The sequence below is a fragment of the Saimiri boliviensis genome, chromosome 17 (genome assembly GCF_048565385.1).
Source record: "Saimiri boliviensis isolate mSaiBol1 chromosome 17, mSaiBol1.pri, whole genome shotgun sequence".
In the NCBI taxonomy this organism is placed as follows: Eukaryota; Metazoa; Chordata; class Mammalia; order Primates; family Cebidae; genus Saimiri; species Saimiri boliviensis.
The window spans coordinates 35671323-35691730 of record NC_133465.1 but is presented as its reverse complement, the minus strand read 5'-3'; the positions used below and the strand labels follow the sequence as shown (position 1 = coordinate 35691730).

General features: G+C 37.6%; 1 protein-coding gene across 2 annotated transcripts in view; it reads left to right on the top strand.

The window, feature by feature from the left end:
- The window catches only part of ANKFN1 (ankyrin repeat and fibronectin type III domain containing 1), a 439591-nt gene that overhangs the window by 160115 nt on the left and 259068 nt on the right, over positions 1–20408 (top strand). For both annotated transcript variants that reach the window (XM_074388549.1, XM_074388548.1), the window contains exon 2: positions 1043–1083. In XM_074388549.1, the coding sequence (XP_074244650.1) occupies positions 1043–1083 (41 nt within the window). The remainder of the gene's footprint in view (positions 1–1042; positions 1084–20408) is intronic.

Sequence of the window (20408 nt, the reverse complement as noted above, 5' to 3'; positions counted from 1 at the left end):
CCCTTACAGCAATTCTTTCAAATGACCGCTATTATTATTTTTATCAATCTCAGAGCATTGAACCAATTTACCCAAATCACACTATTATTAAGAAATGACAGAGCTTGGAAAAATATTGGCCACTGAAGTAACTAATCTGACCTATCCAGATCAATGTGGGTGGTGTGGAAAGATCTTTCTGTAGATCTGAGGATACCATGACTTGAGTGCTTAATCTTAGAAATGATCTGGAATCACTTGAATCTCCGAATGCAAATAGTTCATGTCAATCACAGGGACTTTCCTGCCATTTCCTATTAAACATACTACCCTAAAAAGTACCCCTTTTGCTATACCCACTATAGGTCCAGTAAATTATGAATTTAGAATCAAGCTGAATTGTCTGGTGGGCTGCCACACTGAACAAATTGCCTGCACAATTGGCCTTCCAAGCGTACGCACAGTCTAATTGCTCCTCCCCTTTCACCGACATCTTGAATAAAGAGAAACTTGGCACTGGTTTCAATCCCCCTCCTCACATCTCCCACAAAAGCTTTCTATTTCTTGGAAAAGAAAACTGTCCATTTATCCTAATAAGTATGAATTGGGAAAACCATAATCTTTAGAAGTTTCATTTAAAGGAACAAGGTGTCAGCACTTGCCCAACCAGAACAAGGTACAATGTCAGTGTGCCCCAGAAGAAAGAGAATGATGAGCATCTAAGCCATTGAACTAGCCAACCCGACTTAGTTTTCATTCTCCAAGACTGGACCTGAGAGACAAAGTGAGCATCAAGTAGTCTTGAAATTCTAGGATATTCAAGAGCAGGGAGCAGAGCATGCAATGAGATACAGCAGCTAGCATAAATGTTTTCTTTGTGGGCTACTGCTTCCTGTATCCCCAAGAAAAGTCTTCTAATAAACGTATACTCATCTGTAGGCTAGGATTCTCTCTCGCTATCTTTTTTTTTTCCTCAGTCAGTGGCTTCAAAGGTGATTCTTTTTCATTTTGAATTGATTACTGTGCAATTTTTTGACATTCACTTTTTCTTTCTTTGTTTCAGAGACTACTCTTTAAAGACAGGCATTTCACTTGCAGCAAAATGTAAGTACATTTCCTCCTTGAAATGGTATCTACTTCTCAGCTGTAATTCCTAAAGCCTCCTAATCTTTAAGGCTCCCATCTCACATTGCTGCATTTTTAAAGTCTGGCTCAATACACACAGCCAATATAACATTTCATACTATTGATTTGTATAACACCATGGAGCGTTTAAGAAACCATTTTGGAAGCAGATTGAAACTAATGGTGGTTGTGACAATATTGCATCTAAAAAGCTAGATTAAAGTGAGGAGTAAAAAAATAGGCAATATTCATTTAGATATGACCACGTGACACTAAGCATTTAAATATTCAGTTCTCTCAAATGACTAATTTATTTCTCTTTTCCCAGTTGCTCCTCACCGTGTAGTCACAGACTGTTTCTTATTTAACAGCATGGTAGTAACCTTAATAATTCCTTCCTGTGTGTACTGCATTATGGCCATTCTGTATACCAGAATTCTCTCCAGAACTAATCTCCTGTGTATTATGTTTCTTTATTTTTAGTCTATACCCAAATTACAAATCCCTTCTATTTTGAAAGACCAAATAAAATTATAGCAGATCCAAACTGGGAGTTCTGAATTTTGTCTTTGGAATTAGGGTGAATTTTTTTTCTTTTTTAATAAAACGAAGGTAAGAATAATTTTAACAAAAAAAGAGGAAGTTTCATGTCTCTGGAGTAATTTAATAATACCCAATTTCCAAAAGCAGGGGGTAGATTTAGATTTAATATAAAGACCTTAGCTATTCAAAAGTAGCTCAAAATGTAGTAAGTTGCTTGTCACTAAGCAAGTAATCAACTATAAGGTAGATGGTTGAGTCGTGTACCCTCTTAGAGGATACAACAACTCTCAACTTCTAATTCATATAGAATTTCCAGTGGAGAATGCATCTCAGCAGTCACTGAAGCATTTAATTAGACATTCTTATACCTGTCAGAATCCAAACAGCACAGTTGAATTATACACATTATACATGTTCTAATCAATTTTCTTTTGAATCATTCAGTACCTGGGAAGATTATGTGTTCAGCTGAGCTTTTGCTTGCTGAGTTTTGCTTGCTCTCTAGAATAAATTGATCCCACTGCTATACATCAAATATTCAAGCATTAGCACAAAAGACATTCATCCTCAAAACATTCGGATTTAATGTCAATGTATTATGCATTCATTGGAGTTTTTTAAAATGTCAATCTCTGTATTATCTTGCATTAGTCTTTATTGCATTATCAAGACACCTGCATGCTATGAATGTTTTAAGTAGCTTTTACTGAGAAAGTCATGTTCGATTTTTTGAGTACTCTCCTTTTCATATGCTATCATGAGTATATTGTTTGTACAAATGTTAACTTTTGACTGTATTCTTTCTTTTGAACACAGAATGCTGTTCAGGGAAAATTGCTTATGTTTACTTTCTTGCATATTCATATTTGGTAGCTCTTTACCATACTGTTACTGCCTATTTAGGTGTACTAGTATTTTAAATGAGTTAATGGTAAATACTGAATGATAGTTGGCATATATTAATGGTGAAATTTGATGAAGCCCACTTTACGGCAGTATTTTAAGTCATTACATGTAAATTTAAACACATATGTATTACCCCAGGATCTCTATATCAAAATTTCAGTTGAGAGCACCCTTTATCTCCTAGAATGCAGTGAAAAAAAAAAAAAAAAAACTGGTGTGAGGTGGTGGCTGTTTTACCTTAGAGGTCTCAATTTGGGATTGTTTTCACAGTTTTTTTCTCAGAAACATACAGAGTACTTAGTGACCTATTTCATTATTAAATATTTTGAGAAGGAAACTTGCAATGGGATTATACACAATCCAGACAAAATGGGTCTACCCAGCTCCCCAAGTAATCTCTAAGCAACTGGGGAAAGGTTGGTCTGACCCATGGAGTTATGGAAACGCTTTAAAATCACCAGGCAATCTTGACCTGGGTTCCTTTTGGCAGCTGCATTGAATCAGCCCCTCTGGAGTTGACATTTTGTCCTAACGATGATTGTATTATTCAACCAACACAAATGGAAAATGACCTAATCAATGTTCCATTTAGACAAGACTTAGATCTATAGTGAATGACAGGAGACTTTCCAAGTAAAGGTCCTGGAAATGTGTATGCAACACATAAAATCTCAACCCACGGATGGTGGACAGCCTCAGCCAAGTCAGGAAAATATGCCCCCATAGAGGAATAAGGCTGGGCCATGGAAGGAACTCAGGGGTGAAAATCAGAAGGCTAGTGGCTAAGTCCCAGTTCACCCCTTCAGTAGTATGATTTGGAGTATGTTACTTAACCCCTCAGTTTCAAAGTATCTTTTTGGAGAAGGGGAGAGAAAAGAAGACATTTTCTTCTGACCCCTTTAAAGGGTTATTGTGTTAATCATATAATATCATGTTCTGGAAAAATTTTACCATCTATAAATGCTTTGTATCACCAATGATCTTATTAAATTATTGGACACCCTCCTTGTTTTAGTGGGAGTCCTTGGGATTCTTTGACAAGCTTTGGGCCTTCTAATTAATACTACACAATACAAGAAAATAGAACACTAGAACATTATTGGGCCAGGACAGTGCCCTGTAAAGACTTGTACCCACATTCTTTTGTTACTTTTCAACTGTTCATGTTCTTTAGGACCACTGCTTCTGGTAGAAGAGAATTGTCTTCTGGGTGGTATGGGTGAGAAAGTTGCCAAACAAACCTGAATTATCCAGAGGCCTGTAAAATGCGCAATTGCTTTTTAAGAGGCATGGTGATATTGTGTGTTCCTTTCGATTTTTGGCAGTAACCGTTTTCTGCAATTTGTGGTTTTGCATTTTCTCTTTTCACAGACAACACCCTGGCTTTCATTCAATGCCCCATTGGTGGGGGTGAGGAGAGGGAAGAGAAAGATTCCCTGGGGCTCTGACTCCTCCAGAAAAAGAAGGAAATGTTAATGAAATAAGTCAGAAAGAACGCTAGAGACTAGTGGAAGCTGGTTGGTTACAGGGGAAGAAACAACTTTTAATAAATTGCGAAGTGTGGCTAGGATTTTAGCTGGGGCTTTCATCGTCTGGGTAAAGATCTGTTCTCTTAATTCTTCTTGCCTCTCGACAGAGCTTTATTTGGATTACAATGTCAATCTTTTTTCCTTATTTCCTGTTTTCAATAAGCCTAGAGTGGCCTCTTTCACTGGCTCCTTGGCCCCTTCTAGAGGGATTTTCTTTAAATATTCCATCTCAGTATCCATTTGCCAATTACATTAACTTGGTTTGTGTGAATTAGCTCAAGATCTATGCACAAGAATGTTTTGCCCTCATTCTGGATGCCTTTTTTTTCCCTTCCCTATGGCTTAATGCTCTTTGCAGAGGAGGTCTATGGCCAGCAAAGCAGTACAGGGATATAGCGTTTATCTAGGCGAGAGTGGTTCTGTTTCTATTCATCACCTCTGGAAAGGGTTTACACACTTTTGTTTGCTTTTTTATGGCTGCTAGGCATGGTGCTGAAGGATTTAAAGTTGCATCCCATGTTAACCTTGTATTCCTTCTCTGTTCACTTTTTTATATCAAAATAGTCCTCTGTTTCCCATGGAGTGGATTCCCAGGGCTTATGCCCATCATTACGAGCTTCCCATGCACAAAGGCCACATATTTCTTCTCTTGTTATGACCTAAATGACACTGCTTCTTGTGCTTCTATGAGGAATATAAAGGTAATTGCTAATCATATGGTAATTACAATCCCCTAAATTTCATGTATTATGGGAAAATAGGATTTTACTGTATGTGTGTGCTAAATGTTTAGGGAATTACTTTTGTTACAGAATCACAAATCATGGAACTTTGATTTTGGAAGATGCTTTCAATGTGATGCAGTTCAATAGCCCACCCCTAGCTGTCCTTCTCACAACATCTTCTCTCAAAGCCCCTCCTCTATCTCACATGGTAGCCGAATCCATTTTTTAATAGCTCAACATTCAAACTTTCTTTTGCTAACCTGAGATAACCTCCCTATGACTTTGGGTCATTTGTGCTGGTTTTACCTTCTGGAGCAGCTCAGAAGTTGACTCCTTCTCCACATGACAACCCTCCAAATATTTTGGAATCTGATCCTGTATACTCTCTGAGTCTTCCTTGTCCAGGCTAAACATCCCAGTTCCTTCAGCCATTCTTCATATGACTTGGTTTAATTATCCTTTTCCATTTATCCCAGTTGCATTTTTTCAGGGCTCCTTTCAAAATGTTACAGCCTGAACTGAAAAGAATACTGCTGAGATGACTGACCAGTAGAGAGTTTCTAGAAAAAAACAAAACCAAAAAGAAATTCTCATTCTGGTGTGAGTTTTATTACAATAACTAAGAGCACATCAAAAACTTTAGCAGCACTTTAGTCCTGAGATTTATCTAAAACCTCTAGATACAAAAGCTTCTACAAAAACAGATTTTCCAGTCATGTATCTTTGCACTTGGTTTTGAATACAATGCAAAATACATTTATCCCTGCAACACTTAGTAATTTCAGAATATAAGTAAAAACTCTGAGGAGTTTTTTGAATTTGAATTATTTTAAATCATTTGCCAGTTTGTTCTGCCTCTTAGGTCCATTCAAGAGATTGGTAAAGACAGTGACTATCTGAATTTTAACTCCCTCAGAGGTGGAACCATGTTTTATTCATCTTTGTCACTCCTGAAATGTCTGCGATACTCTCTTTAACAACCAGATGCTCAGTAAATGCTTATATTAAATCCATCAGCAGAATAAAATACAAAGTAACTTTCCAACACCCGGGACGTGTCTTTAGACTGCTATCTGTGCCCTTTAGAAACTAAGATAAATACTTACAATACACGATACTGCTAATGCTTGGCAATTTTGTAGCATTATAGAGTTAACGAATAGTACCACCGCAAGGGCTAGATAGCCTGAATTCTAATCTTGCTAGACTTTACTGGTTATGTGCTTTGGAACGAATTAGATCACCTCTCTGGGTCTGTTCCTGACAAATAAAATGTGATAATAAATTATTTGTATCTGCCTCATAAAGTTTTTATGAGGCATGTAGATGCATGCTCCAATTCCATGTAAAGAATATAGGAAAAAATACTGGTAATATAAAATAATAATAGTAGTAATAGTTGTATTGTTGTTGTTTTTGTTATTATTTTCAATATATGCCAATATAACCACCCAATCCTAAGAGGAACAAAAGACAGCTTTGGTATAACTTGTTCATAGTAAACTCATATTGACTTCTACTAATAATTTTATTATCACAATGCTAGTGTGATCTGAATATAACTGACTGCTTGATGGGCCATTTAAGCTCAGACATACGTTCAAAAATGAAAAATAAAAATATCTGAAAAGATGACAACAATGTAAAGTTTTACTAAAGTCCTTCAAAGGGGAATTCTGTTACATTACACAGCAAAATATTCTCAAGATCTTCTTTACCCAAATTTCTCATTTTTAGTAACAGCTCAAAAATTTTACCATTCTTTCTCTGCTTTATATAACAAAATCTCACCTTGGGCTGTTTCGTTCTTTTTTTTTTTTTTTTTTTTTTTTCATTTATCTCTTCTCTCCTAATCATGTCTAATTTTCCAGAATTACTGAATTACTAGCCTAATCTTTTCTGTCTACAGCTATCCCATTTCCCTGTTTAATTTTATGTGGTCCTTCACAAATATTTTTAAGATTTTCATTTGACTTTTTTAAATATCCTACTTTGATCATGTAAAGATATGCTTCTGTATATTGTTACAAAAGTTTTAGTTTTGCTTTTACATTTGTGTTTTTTATCCATATAAAAGCTGTATTTTCCAGAGGCTGAAGTAGAAGGATCATTTGAACCCAGGAGTTCAAGTTTGCAGTGACCTATGATTGTACCACTGCACTCCAACTTGACCAACAGAATGAGACTCTGTTCTAAAAATAAAAAATAAATAAAAAAATAAAAATTTTGAAAAGAAGGAAAGAAAGTTATATTTTATATGCTATGAAGTTGGGGTTTAACTTTATATTTTTCTTATGGAAAATCGACTGACCCAGCATGATATAACAAACAAATAGCCCATGATTTCCCCCATGGAATTGCTATGCTATCTCTATTGTGAACTTGCTTTCCATATGTCGGGATCTGTTTCTAAGGAATCTACTCTGTTCAAATAGCCTATTGATCATTCTCTGATCCAAAGGCACAATCTCTTAAAATACTGTAGCATTAAATTACAGCAATCTCTCCTTATCCATGAGGAGTAAGTTGCAAGACCCCTAGTGGGTGCTTGAAACTGCAAAAATTACTGAAACCTATACTATATAAACTATGTCTTTTTCTGTGCATACATACCCATGATAAAGTTTAATTTATAACTTAGTCACAGTAAAAGATTACTAATAATTACTAATAAAATAGAACAATTTAAACAATATGTCAGTATTACTACTCTTGCACTTTGGGGCCATTATTATGTAAAATAAGGATTATAAACATAAGTACTATAATACCGTGGACACCATGACAATTTTTATAACCAAGATGGCTACTAAGTGACTAAGGGGCAGGTAGCATATTCAGCATGGATATGCTGGACAGAGGGAAGACTCATGTCCGACTGGGACAAAGTGGGATGGTGTGAGACTTCATCACCCTGCTCAGAATGGTGCACCATTTAAAACTTACCAGTTGTTTATTTCTGGAATTTTTCATTTAATATTTTTGGATAATGTTTGACCACCAGTAACTTAAACCACAGAAAATGAAAAGTGTGAGTAAGGTAGGACTGCTGTAATTTTTAGCAGCTGATAGGACAAGGTTCTGTATCTAGATCTTCTTCTTCAGTATTATCTAGATCTTCTCTGTCTTTTAATTTCTTGTGTGACTTTTAAGATTGGTCTATCAATTTCCACAAAATTCACTATAAGAATTTTGATGAAATTGTATTGAATTTATATTCAGGAGAATGGGCATCTTTCTTATACTATAATATTCCATCCATGGGTATGACATATTGTATAACATATTCAATCTCTTTATAAACTTTTTATGAACTCTACATAATAGTTAAACATCTTTTGGTGTATTTATTAGTATAGTTTTTTTTATGTGAATTACCGTTACTCTATACTTTTTAAAAATAGTTATTTTGGCTATCTAGGAATACCATTGATTTTCATGTTTGATTTTTAATCCAGCAACACTACTAGTCTTTCTAATTTTTTAATGATATCTCTGTAGATTATTCAAAGATTGTCTACAATCACATACTCTGCAAATAAGAATAATTTTGTTTCATGCTTTCTAATTCTTGAGCCTCTGATTTTTTTTGGTTTTATTGCATTGCCTTGGATCTTCAATTCATGTTAAATACCAGGATGATGACAGCCATTCTTGACTTGTCTCTGACTTTAATAATAATTTATTTTAAATTTCACAGTTAGGAATAAATAATATGTGCTGTATGGTTTTTTGTTAAATGACTTCTATGAGGTTAAGAAAAAGTCTTCTCATTCCTTGTTTACAAGGATTTTTCTTAAAAAAAAAAAAAGACTATGATTGTGTATTTAATTTTATCAAATATTTTTCTGCCTCTGGAGATGATGCTATGGTTTTGTTCTTTTGATTTTTTCATGTGAAATATTCATAGATTTTCTGATGTTAAACTATTATTGCACTCTTGGCATAAACACTACTTGGTAGTGGTTTTAAAAATACATTGCTATACAATTTGCAAATGTTCCATTCAATTGTTCTCATTTATGTTCACTTGTGAGAATAGTCTGTAATTTCCTGTTGTTGTTGTGGGTGTCATTATATTCTTTTTTACATTTATTTAGCATTGAATTTTTTTGTGCTTTGGGAATTTTATAAATATCTTATTTTTTTGAGACTTTTCTCTCTTTCTCTTCCTTTGTCCATCTTACTCTCCTTAATCCTCCTTATCTAAAGGGCTTTGCCCCTACGAAGGGCCTCACCCAAGACTCCCAGTCCAACCATACCTTTAATAGGGAATTATGTTCCTGCTTCATGGTGATATTGGGAATATCCAAGAGCCAACCCTCCAAGCTAGTGATAGTTTGGCTCAGTTGCTGCTTGTAAGGTAAAGGCAGTGTTCCCAGCCTTCCTGGGCCACAACTTAATAGTCCCAAGGACAGCGACCTTTTTCTGTCTGCTTTGACAAACTAAGAAGAGCCACCTTAACTCCTGGTTTCAAATAGTAAGCCCATCTTCAGATGCCTACTTAATATGAAGCATTTTTAATTTGCAGTAAACTGCAGGTGTTAAATTCCTAGTCCTCCCTGAGTCTAGTCCTTTCTAGTCCTCATTCCAGACTGAAGCACAGGTGGCTAAGAGATTCAGCTCCATCCCCATCCCATCCCCTGGTTATCTCCTTATTTTTTAGTTTAAACTTGTGATGTATCAAATTATGTATACACACACATATGCATTTTAAATATGAAATTAATGTTTTAAGCTCCAAACACACTAATTAGTGTTTTAAGAATGTTTTTTAATTAAAATTTGAAATCTTTATAATTTTCATGTTCTGTAGTTCTGGGCCTTTGAAGACATTTTTAGTTAAATGAAACTTCATTGTACTGGGGTGGAGAAGCCAGTTGGCCCTAGTTCAACCACAGACCGTTGTGAAATACCAGGGTGGGGAGTGGAGGTGGTTGCTAGGAAAGCAGGAAGGTGGAGATAGGCTGCTGTTTGGAGGGAAGTTCTGAGTGGCATCCACAGAATGTGGCATATGGCAGAAAAGGGGTGGTGATTGTAAAATACTGTGTAAGTGATGAGCTTTCTTTTTCTACTCATATTTTGTAAACTTCAACACATTAATTTTAAGAATATGGTATCAAGCATATACTATTTGTCAGACACTGTGCTAGGTGAAGTCAATAAAAAAGACGAACAATGCCTATTCCCTTAAGGAGCTCATACTCCACTGGAAAAGGTAAAGTGAAGATAGAGCAGAGTAGCTCTAAGGGAATATTTCCTCAGTAGGATTTGACATAGCATTCCCTGTGTGCTGATATCCAGAGTCACATGCCCAGAAGAAGCTGGCCCCATGACTCAAAGTTATTGCATCGTGAACTTCCCAAGCTTCAACTCTGAAGGTCCAGCAGTCAAAGGAGAGAATGGAATTACTCAGCTCAGAAGGGTTTTCTCAATACCAAGGTATGAGAAAGCTTGATGAGTGAGAGACATTACCATGCATCTGTATGGTTTTTTTATTTTTGTGCTTGAAACTATGTGCTACATCATTTCATGAATCCAGGCAGGCTGCACAGCCAGCAGATAAGGAACAAGCATTGCTGGGTCCAGACGACCTTAGTAGAGCAGTTAGAGCTATCCTTTATTAACAAGAGTACCAGCAGGGAATGGAGCATAGAGACCAAGCTTCCTAGAATTCCCATTGTGGCTCTCTGAAGCTTGTCCCAATTTGCTTCTCAGTAAAATAGACGATTTAAGCCACTACTTTGTGTTTGGGAGGGTTTAATTTAGACAAGGATCACTCGGATGGCCCATTTTTTTTGTTCCATTCAAATTTCAACTTATTTTCTTAGTCTTTGTAATTAAGGTTTTTCTAATTTCAATATGTGTTCCCCAAAAGAGGCTTTCAATAATATTGAACATATGAATCACACATTGCTTGCTTGTCTGTAGCACCTTGAAATTTGCTGGATATAGCTCAAAAAAAAAAAAACCCTATTTGTATTTCAAATTCTTTATATTCAATACTCTATTTCCACCATAGGCAAATGTAACTATATATCATTCTGGAAAATATAAAAAGCTAAACCATGTGAGAAATGTTACATGCCTTTCCACACAATGATCCTTCGCCAGGCACAGGAGTCAGTGGAAGGTCTGAAGTTGTTCCTCAGGTAGTTCATTCCCTGCCATTTTATAACTCTCAAAGAGTAAAGGGCTCGTCAAGTAGACAGTGATTCTAGTATTTAGAGAGTTTTTTTCCTCTTTGTTCTAATGTCATGGCAGTTCAACAGAAGAAAACGTTATCTGGTTCTCACCAGTGATCCTTTCTGCCACACTGCTGCTGGACTTATTGAAAGATGATTCCATGGTATACTTTATGGGTGATTTAATGAAATTTCACTGCTAATTTTGACAATTGATTATTTTCACCTTATACGCTAACTTCAAAGCCTAAATCCCACATGAACTGTGAGTTGATAGCAGTTCTAAAATTTCATCAGTAACATTTTAAGCTGATAGCAAACACTTAAAGTAATACTGTTTTAACTGGATACAATTTCATTTACCAGTATTTTAAAGGAGAAACATTCTAGTCTTTTTTAATGATGTGATTAAAATGAAGATGAAACAGAAGTAGAAGCTAGGAGGCACTATCAAGGGAAAAGCACTTTTCTTAGGAAACTGGAGAATTCTACTTTGATATTTCAACACAGACCTGCAGGAGCCCTGCTGGTAATTGGTTTTTGTAGCTTTGTTATAGCACTAAGTCACATTTTATGGATTCTTTTAATAGGTGAGCTTTGTTACAATGTATTTAAAAAAAAAAAAAGACAAAGACAGGTAGCATCAATCTAGCAAAATGTCAAAGAGGAAAAAGCAGATGGGTCTCTTTCCCTTAATCAAGTTAAAATGGCCCTACCTGTTAGAAGACAGCATCTCTTTATAGACACATGTATGTACTTTTTCCCAAAACAGGCACCTGCAATCAGAGTTGCTCCTTTCTGTAGTTCTGCACCACCACTGCCTCCGATCAGATGAGTCAGTAGGAGTTACAGTGTGATTCCAAACAGCATCAGAAAAATAGCTTGGGATATATGCTACTCAGGGGTCTTCTTCCTAATTTGCTTATTTGGAGCAAACCTAACTCATTCATAGTATTATGGGCAATTACTTCTTGCTTTCGGCTGTGATCAAGTGTAGTATCATGAGCAGAGGCTTAGTGAGGGTTGAACCGAGACCTTCTATTGTCTCTTCAGAAAATAATATGCTCTTTTCCCTTATGTGAAAAAAGAAAATAATCTGTTCAAAGATATGAAGTTCCTAAAAGATATATTATACTATTAGCCATTGACCCACTTTTGTAACTAAGGTAATGACTCTAGCTCAAGCTATGTGTGTTGGACCTATTTGGTTTCTAGCCTTTTCTTAATATTTTCTTTAGAAACTCCTTTTACAATTTTTTTCCCCTGATGGAGCACATGCCTTGAGGGACTTAGCCTACTAAGTAAATAAGTAATTAACAATAAATGTTATCATTTTTATTAATCTAAACGGGAAATTGCCAAGCAGAACTTTCATTTGGCTGATTCCATCAGTGTTATCATGTGAGTTGTTACATTCTATAAAGAAACAAAGAAACTTCACACTTTCAATTCGACTTTAAGAAAACACAGGTCCTTTCCTTTGATGTATATAATAGGTAACTAACAATTATGTTATAATCTAGTACATGAATGTTAAAGTTAGTCATACATGTTCTAAGGGAGTTTCTATTCAGAGAACTGAAAAAGTGTTATAAAATTTCCAGTTACATCTGGCCTTTTATGCACAAGCTTCAAGCATCAATTACTTATTCTAGAGTTCTATTTAATTTTTCTTTACCAGAAAACATGGTTAACCAGATTATGTCAAAAGAATATCAAGCCAAAGTTAAAGATCTGTTGCTTTCAACATGTAAAATGGTTTCCTTCTTAAATCTGTGCTTGTTATTGGACTCCTATCTTTTTTTTTAATTTTCCATTTATTTTTATAAAATAAGAGAAAATACAATAAGCTACTCAGATAATTGACAAATAAATGCTGCTTTGCAGAAAACATTGGCATTGTCATGAAATCTGATTGGCAAGCAACATCACATAAAGAAAACCTGAAATGGCTCTTTGATAAGCTAAGGCACAAGTCTGAATTTGACACAGGAAAGGAAATCGAGAGATTTAAATGTATAATATACAAAAATGCAGGTAATTTGTAAGTTAAACTTTTAAAACTTGAGCACCACATGTATTGGAAGTAAGACACAGATTTTTCACAGATATTTCAGGCCTTAGACTAACAACCCTAGGTAAAAGCAAACAAACAAATCAACAAACAAAACTAAGGTAAATACTTCAGAGTTATACAAGTAGCTACATAGTAGAAATTTATTGTTCTGAGTATTTATTAGGTACCAGGCATTAAAATGAGTATTTTATACCAGTGATTTTTCCTAATTACCTGATTTAATCCTGTTAATAACACCACAAAATAAGGATTATATTTTATAGAAGAAATCAAAGGTCAAAGAGGAATCATTTTGCCCAAGATCACATGTAACTAAAAAATGGAAGACCTAGAATTAAAATAAAGTCTGAGACCAAAACCCATTCTTTCTTCCACACTAACTTGGCTTCTTCTTAAAACTGTTTGTTAAAACTAAATAAAATTCATACACTTCCCCAGACTTCTCACTTGACCTTGGCATGTTTCCTTCAAAGCCCCATTCTAGAAAATTTCTTAGACAGTGGGTAGCAGGGTCCTGTTTGTTGCCTATATTAAATGTATAAAAAGCACTATTGTTTTAATTACTGTTAATTCTGGAGAAGAATTTGACAGAGCAGTGTCTTCCAATCAGATTTGTCTAAAAGACATTTGAATGCAATACATTATCATTTCAGAAGAAAATGATGCAATTTACTTCATAGTCAACAACCAAGAGATCTTCAGGAAGGGAGATTAAGAGAAGTAATATTGCTAGAGCCTAGACTTTTGGTCTGTTATGTCATTGACTCTTCACCATAATCCTTTAGGTAGATGTCATGATCACCATCCCACAGATGGCCTTAGGGACGTTAACAAGGTCAAGTTAATACACTAGGTACTAGAACCCAGCCTCTGCCCTCAGAGGCTCACCTCATGATACAGAGTATGAGAAGACTTGGTGCATGCACCTACAGAGAGAAGAAGAGGTAACAGACTCTTCTCTGGCAGATGTGTGTCCCTCTACTACCAAATATTGCGATTGTCACAAGTTCCCCAAATTTGGTTCTACATCTCATTCATTAGCGTACACAATCCCATAGTTTCCATTTATTGTGCAAAGGTCTGTGCCAGTTACTTAACTATGTTCCTAATGTACGCTATGCCTGGATAAATATTTGTTGAATGAATGTAAGACTTTACACATCATTTAATGATCAGAATCATATTAAGAGCTTTACATTACTATTTTCATGTAAGTGGAAAGCAGAGGTGAATCAAGGCCATGTAGTATGAGTAGAGGAGCTGGAATTTAAACATCTACCAGACCCCAAAGCCTAACTTCTGCCCAGGAATGACTCTATCCAGAGATTACCATTAATGGAGGTTTTGCTTCTAGGCTCTGAGAATTAGATTTTATTACATTTGGTTTGGAAATCTATTTAACACTTGTCACGGTTTCCCCAGAAGCAGACCCTAGGGGAAGGATGAAAGTACATGTGGTTTATTAGGAGGCCATCCCAGGAAACATGAGTAAAAGAGTAGGGAAGTGAGCCACAAAGGGAAGACAGCCAAAACTTACTGGTCCATTATCCAGTAAGTTCACATTGTGAGCAATCAAACTTAATCCGTGACTCGGACCAAAGGACACAGTGAAGGTGAGGAGAACATTCCCATGTGGAAACAGCATAGGCTAGAGCTGAACAGTTCCAGGTCACCTACAGTCTTGTTAGAACAGCTCAGGGTATCATTCAGCAAGTAATTTACCTATAGCTAAGATCATCCTAACCTTTGAGATTTTCCTAAGAGAATGCTGTTGAAAAACATAAAAGTAAATCCAAATTAACGGTCAGATTATAAGTCTCAACATTATACAATGTCAATTAACTTACCATCTGTAAATTCAAAGGAAATCCAATCAAACTCCCAACAGTACTTCATAGGACTTGACAAACTGATTCTAAACTCCATATGAAAGAACAAAAGTCCTAGAATAGCCAAGACAATTTTGAAAAGAATAGAGGCTGGCCAAACTTGCTATGAATAGACAGACTTACTAAGTTGCCGTGATTAAAGTGGCATGTATTGTCACAGGGATGCTAGGTTACAATAAAGATCTCAGAAGTGGACCCATAGAGGGCCCTGGTAAACAAAAATGGTGGTCGTGAGACATCAGTGGGGAATGGTAGATTGTTCAGTGCTGTGGGTGTAAGGCTGGTTGCCTCGCCAGGAGTTTGGACATGCCCATCTCCCTCCCCGCTTGAAAATTTACATTATGTCAATCATCTAGCTCCGCCTTGGAAATCCCCTCTGCACTCAGCACTTAGCCTGCTCACCAGAAGTTCCACCTACCTACCAATAGCAGTTCACCCCATCCACATCCTGTTTCTCCAAATCCAATCGAACACCTTCACACCCTATAAAACCCCACTCCTGAGAGGAATCAGGGCGACTTCCCTGGCCCCTCTCCCTGGCACCACAGAACCTCGCCCGGGAGCTGAATAAACTGGCATCTAAGTTTCTTGTGCTGGCCTCAGTTTCCTCGTTTTTAACTCGGCAATGAACCTACAGAGAATAAACTTTACAGTGAGTCTGTTGGCTTTTCATGTGGAGGTAAATTAGGAGAGGATTTCACTTTTTCCCACATGGAAAGCCACCTGTGCCACCTCACTTATGGAGATGTAGTCAGTGGGGCAGTTTCTACGGCTTCTGGATTTTCTGATGCACCATTATCAGCATTATTTCCAAGGGAAAAAACAAACTTCTGTGGAATGGTCTTACTGTACATGTTTATATAGCATTTGAAACAAAGGTAACAACATTGGAGCCCCACTGGCTTGGCCTCCCTTTGACACAACCACCCCCAGCATATCCGTAGAAACAGAGGCCCATCTTCTCATTTAAAAATGGAGCACAAAAGACAACAGTAACCCAAGGATACTCCCTTCTCCATTTCCTTTGAAAACTTGGAGTTCAGAAATCCCAGTAGCTCATGCCTATAAATCCAGGGCTTTGGGAGGCCAAAGTGGGTGGATCACTGGAAGCCGGGAGTCTGAGACCAGCCTGACAAACATGGCAAAACCTCTGTCTCTACTAAAAATACAAAAAATTAGCCAAGCATGGTGGCACATGCCTGTAATCCCAGCTACTAGGGAGCCTGAGGGATGAAAATCACTTGAACCCAGGAGGCAGAGGTTGCAGAGAGCTGAGATCACTTTGAAAAAGCCCTCCATCTGCCACAGACCTGTGTACACCTGGATCCTGGTTACCACTGGGCAGAATTTGGAATAAGGGGCTGGTAGAGAGGCAATGCTTTGGGATACATACAAATTAACTGAATAGTGAAAACATCTGGACAAGAGGCCAGGGCAGGCACAGTGGCTCACACCTGTAATCTCAGCACTTTGGGAGACCAAGGTAAACAGATCACTTGAGGTCAGGAGTTTGAGACCAACCTGGCCAATATGGTGAAATCCCATCTCTACTAAAAATACAAAAATTAGCAGGGCATGATGGTGTGTGCCTATAATCCCAGCTATTCAGGAGGCCAAGGCATGAGATAATCACTTGAACCTGGGAGGCAGAGGTTGCAGTGAGCCGAGATCTATCCACTGCACTCCAGCCTGGGCGACAGAGTAAGACTGTGTCTCAAAAAACGGCCAGAATGTTATGAGTCTAGGTGTATAGCTCACTGAGGGCCCAGCTTCATTAAGGGATATCTGGGATAACACCTACATCGCCTAGAGCAATAATAAAGGATTTGCTTTGATTGGGCGCTTGGAGTATGCCCAGACATTGTATTCTGGGTATTTATACATGTATCTTCATATCTTCTGTGGAAGCCCTATTTATTATCCCTTTAAACTGTGTTTTTAATAAGCATGGTGAGATGAAACATTCAAGGTTAGAAAGGTCCTATATTCTGTCGAAAATCTGGAGAACAGACATGAAAATTAATGTTTCGCCAGAACACGCATCACAAAATGCTTAGGGAGCAAAGGCAAATAAAACAGTCCTTCCGCCCCGTCTGCCCCATCCTCACCGTTATCCCAGGTAACTGGCGATTTATACGATTGTGGAGTACTACAGTGCCAGAAGAGCGTAAGGTGTGAGTGTTTTTACTAATTTTAAAAGCATAACAATGAGATAGTTACATGGCCAATAGGAGCCTAAGTGTAGATCAATCATAGTTAGTGTTTTTAGCATTGAAAGTTACAACAAAGCTGCCCTGTTGACACTGTCTGTGTATACCTTTCATTATCTAAGGGTGGTTAGTTGTCCCTGGTCACCAGCGTATGTGAGTGACTATGCTGCTTTTCCATAGCCAGGATGTCCCAGTATGTCCTTTCCCTTGTTTCTCTCTCCATATCTGCTTTCCTCTGGCATTGCCAGCAGTCTAATTAATTTCTAGCATTCATGCTGGTTCTTGGAAAGAAACAAGGGTCGTCGTTCTGATTCCTTTCTTTCTGATTCATGGCAGAGCTTCTCAACCACATAGTGCACATCAGAATCACTGGGGAACTTCGAAAAAGCCCTTTATCCAGGTTGCATTGACCTCAGCCCCTCTGGGATGAAACTTTCACAAGTCAAAGGTAGAGCAGAGATCAAGAGAGAATACCGTGAACATGGGCCCCAGATCCCTGGGAAGAAGGGATAGTGAGGAAGGAGACTGATGAAGGAGGGAAGGACCTGTACTCTGTGATGGAGGAATCCAGTTCTGTAGTTGTGGCTGCAAATATATGGCAACCCCTCAGATACAAAGAACCCTGCTCTTTCCCTCCTTTCTGCCGATCCCGCCTGCAACCATCAGACCAATCTGGCCTCTGAAATCCATCAACACTAAGGTTTAAATGGCTGCTGTCAGAGAAGGTCCAAGAGAGAACGAGTGAGCAGTGAGACAATGAACCCTTAAAGAAAGAACTGAAGGTGGGGACAAAGGTAGCCAAGGAAGGAATTCCTCCATTCTAAATCAGCCTTGACCGTGGCCTTGTGCCTCTCAGACAATTCTCCTTTATGCAACCCTGTGTGGATGGTATTTTGAAGGAGAAGGTACTGGGGGTTGTGTCTTCACAGTCCTTGAACCAGGGGCCCTCAAATATACTGGAAAGAACATTGGTGTCTTGGGGTGCAGAGGGGATAGAGTAAGACGTACGTCTCAGCTTTCCTCAGGTTCCTCCCTATTTTGAGGCATAACACTGCTCCAGACACCTACGAGTAGGGTTTATCCTACTGTCTGCCAACACAATCCGCTAAGCACAGAGGTTTGTCCCCACCTTGAACAAAAGATAATCATTACTCTCTTTAGACTCAGGCAGTATGGGAGGGATATTCCTTGTGAGAAACAGACTGGCAAAATGAAAATACTGCATTTCCATCTTTTCCTTGGCCCCACAAAGAAGTTCAGAGTTAATGGCATACATTTAGAAGGGGTTAATTTTAATGGAAATTTAATCTATATGTTACCCTATGAAAATGTGGCCTGTTTACAAAGCAAGAAGGTCAGTTTGGCAGTGTAATCCAATCATGCTTTGTAAATGGGTCAGCTTTTTACTGGGATATTATATATCGTACGGCATTTACACATGCTTGTTAAACGTTAGACATTCAAGACCATCAAGTTTAAAATGTTTGGGTACCGTGATGACATTTTATCATTATTGGTTGAGCCTCCACAATCTAATACTAGGAATTTTTTTTTTTTTGAGGTGGAGTCTCGCACTGTCACCCAGGCTGGAGTGCAATGGCACGATCTTGGCTCACTGCAACCTCCATCTCCTGGGTTCAAGGATTCTCCTGCCTCAGCCTCCAAGTAGCTGAGTTTACAGGCAGGTGCCACCATGCCTAGCTAGTTTTTGTATTTTTAGTAGAGACTGGGTTAAACTCATTAGAGATGGTAATTTGGGGCTGGATGCAGTGGCTCATGCCTGTAATCTTAGCACTTTGGAAGGCCAAGAAAAGAGGATTGCTTGAGACCAGGAGTTCAAGGCCAGCCTAGGCAACCTGGCAAAACCCTATCTCTATTTTTATTTTGGTGAATAAATAAAATATAGAGATAGTAATTTTGCCTGAAGAAAGAATGTGTCATGAGCTGAATCTTGCCCCAAGAGTGGCCATTTCCATTCTGATTTCCTTAATTGTCTAGCAATGTACACCTCCGTGCAAGAATTAGTCTGAGAATAGCCACATAGGAGTTAGAAAAGATTAATGAAAACATTTTCAAAAACTCCAGTCAAGCCACTTTTTGGGGGGAAATGGGAAAGTATTTATTTTAATTCCTTGTTTGTGAGCTTGGAGGAAAATTATTATTTACAAATTGCACAATAAGAACAATGTAATATTTCTTTCAGTCTCTAAAAACTCAGGCATTTTCCTCATGGCAGATGAAAGCCTATTCTTGTGTGATTCTCTGTCCTTACAAAAGGAGGCTGCAGTGTGTGGGGTTTGCTTTTTCACGGTGGAGAATTATTTAGGTCTGTGAAACATGGAGTAAAGAACAGAAGAAGAGGACTCACATTTTGAAGGTATAAGAATTGTAGGAAGTGAGGGGCAAAAAATGGGACTGCCACCTGACAGTTTTCTTTTTCTGAATGATAGCTTTAGGTCCCATGCAATGACTAATTAAAATAAACATTTAAAATGTTAGAAAATAGTAGGTAACCCATATTGAGGACCAACTATGAAACAAGCCCTTGATCTGTTATATGTAAAAATATTTATAACTAATCTACAGAGTGGCTAACATCCTCCGTTTTACAGATAGAAAATTAAGTTCAGATATATAATTACCAGCCTAAGGCCAAACATCTAGAAAGTGACTCATCTGGAATTCAAACTTAAGTCTAGCTCTCTTACCAAATACTACTATCCGCTGATATTATCAAGAGTCACTAAAGTGAGTCAAGTTAGAATGGATCTTTAGAATTATTTGTCTACTCATTCACTGATTCATTCATATTAGACCTGGATTGCCTAACTGCAACATCACAGGCTTTGAGGTCAAGTCTTAGACCTATCATTTGCTATCTTGGTGACCTTAGTCAAGTCACTTAACTCACTTAACTGTGTGGGTTATTGATTTATAAATAGCAATATTGTGATGGGACCATCCTCAAAGGGTTATAGACTAATGAAATGGTTGTTTAAAGTCCTTGGTTTGGTGTCCGGTATAGTAAGAACTCAGTAGTTTTTGTGTCAGTGATAGTGGTGATGGTGATGAAGAATGCAGTGGTACTTGGAGTAGAGATGTCATTTCTTTACTAAGAAAAGCTGACACTAGAGGGCTGAGTTAATGATCAGAGACCCTAGAATCCTGGAGCCCATAAGCACCTATAGGATTCACTGTTCCTTGCCTTTGGCTGCAGATGGAACTGCAAACAGTAGGGCC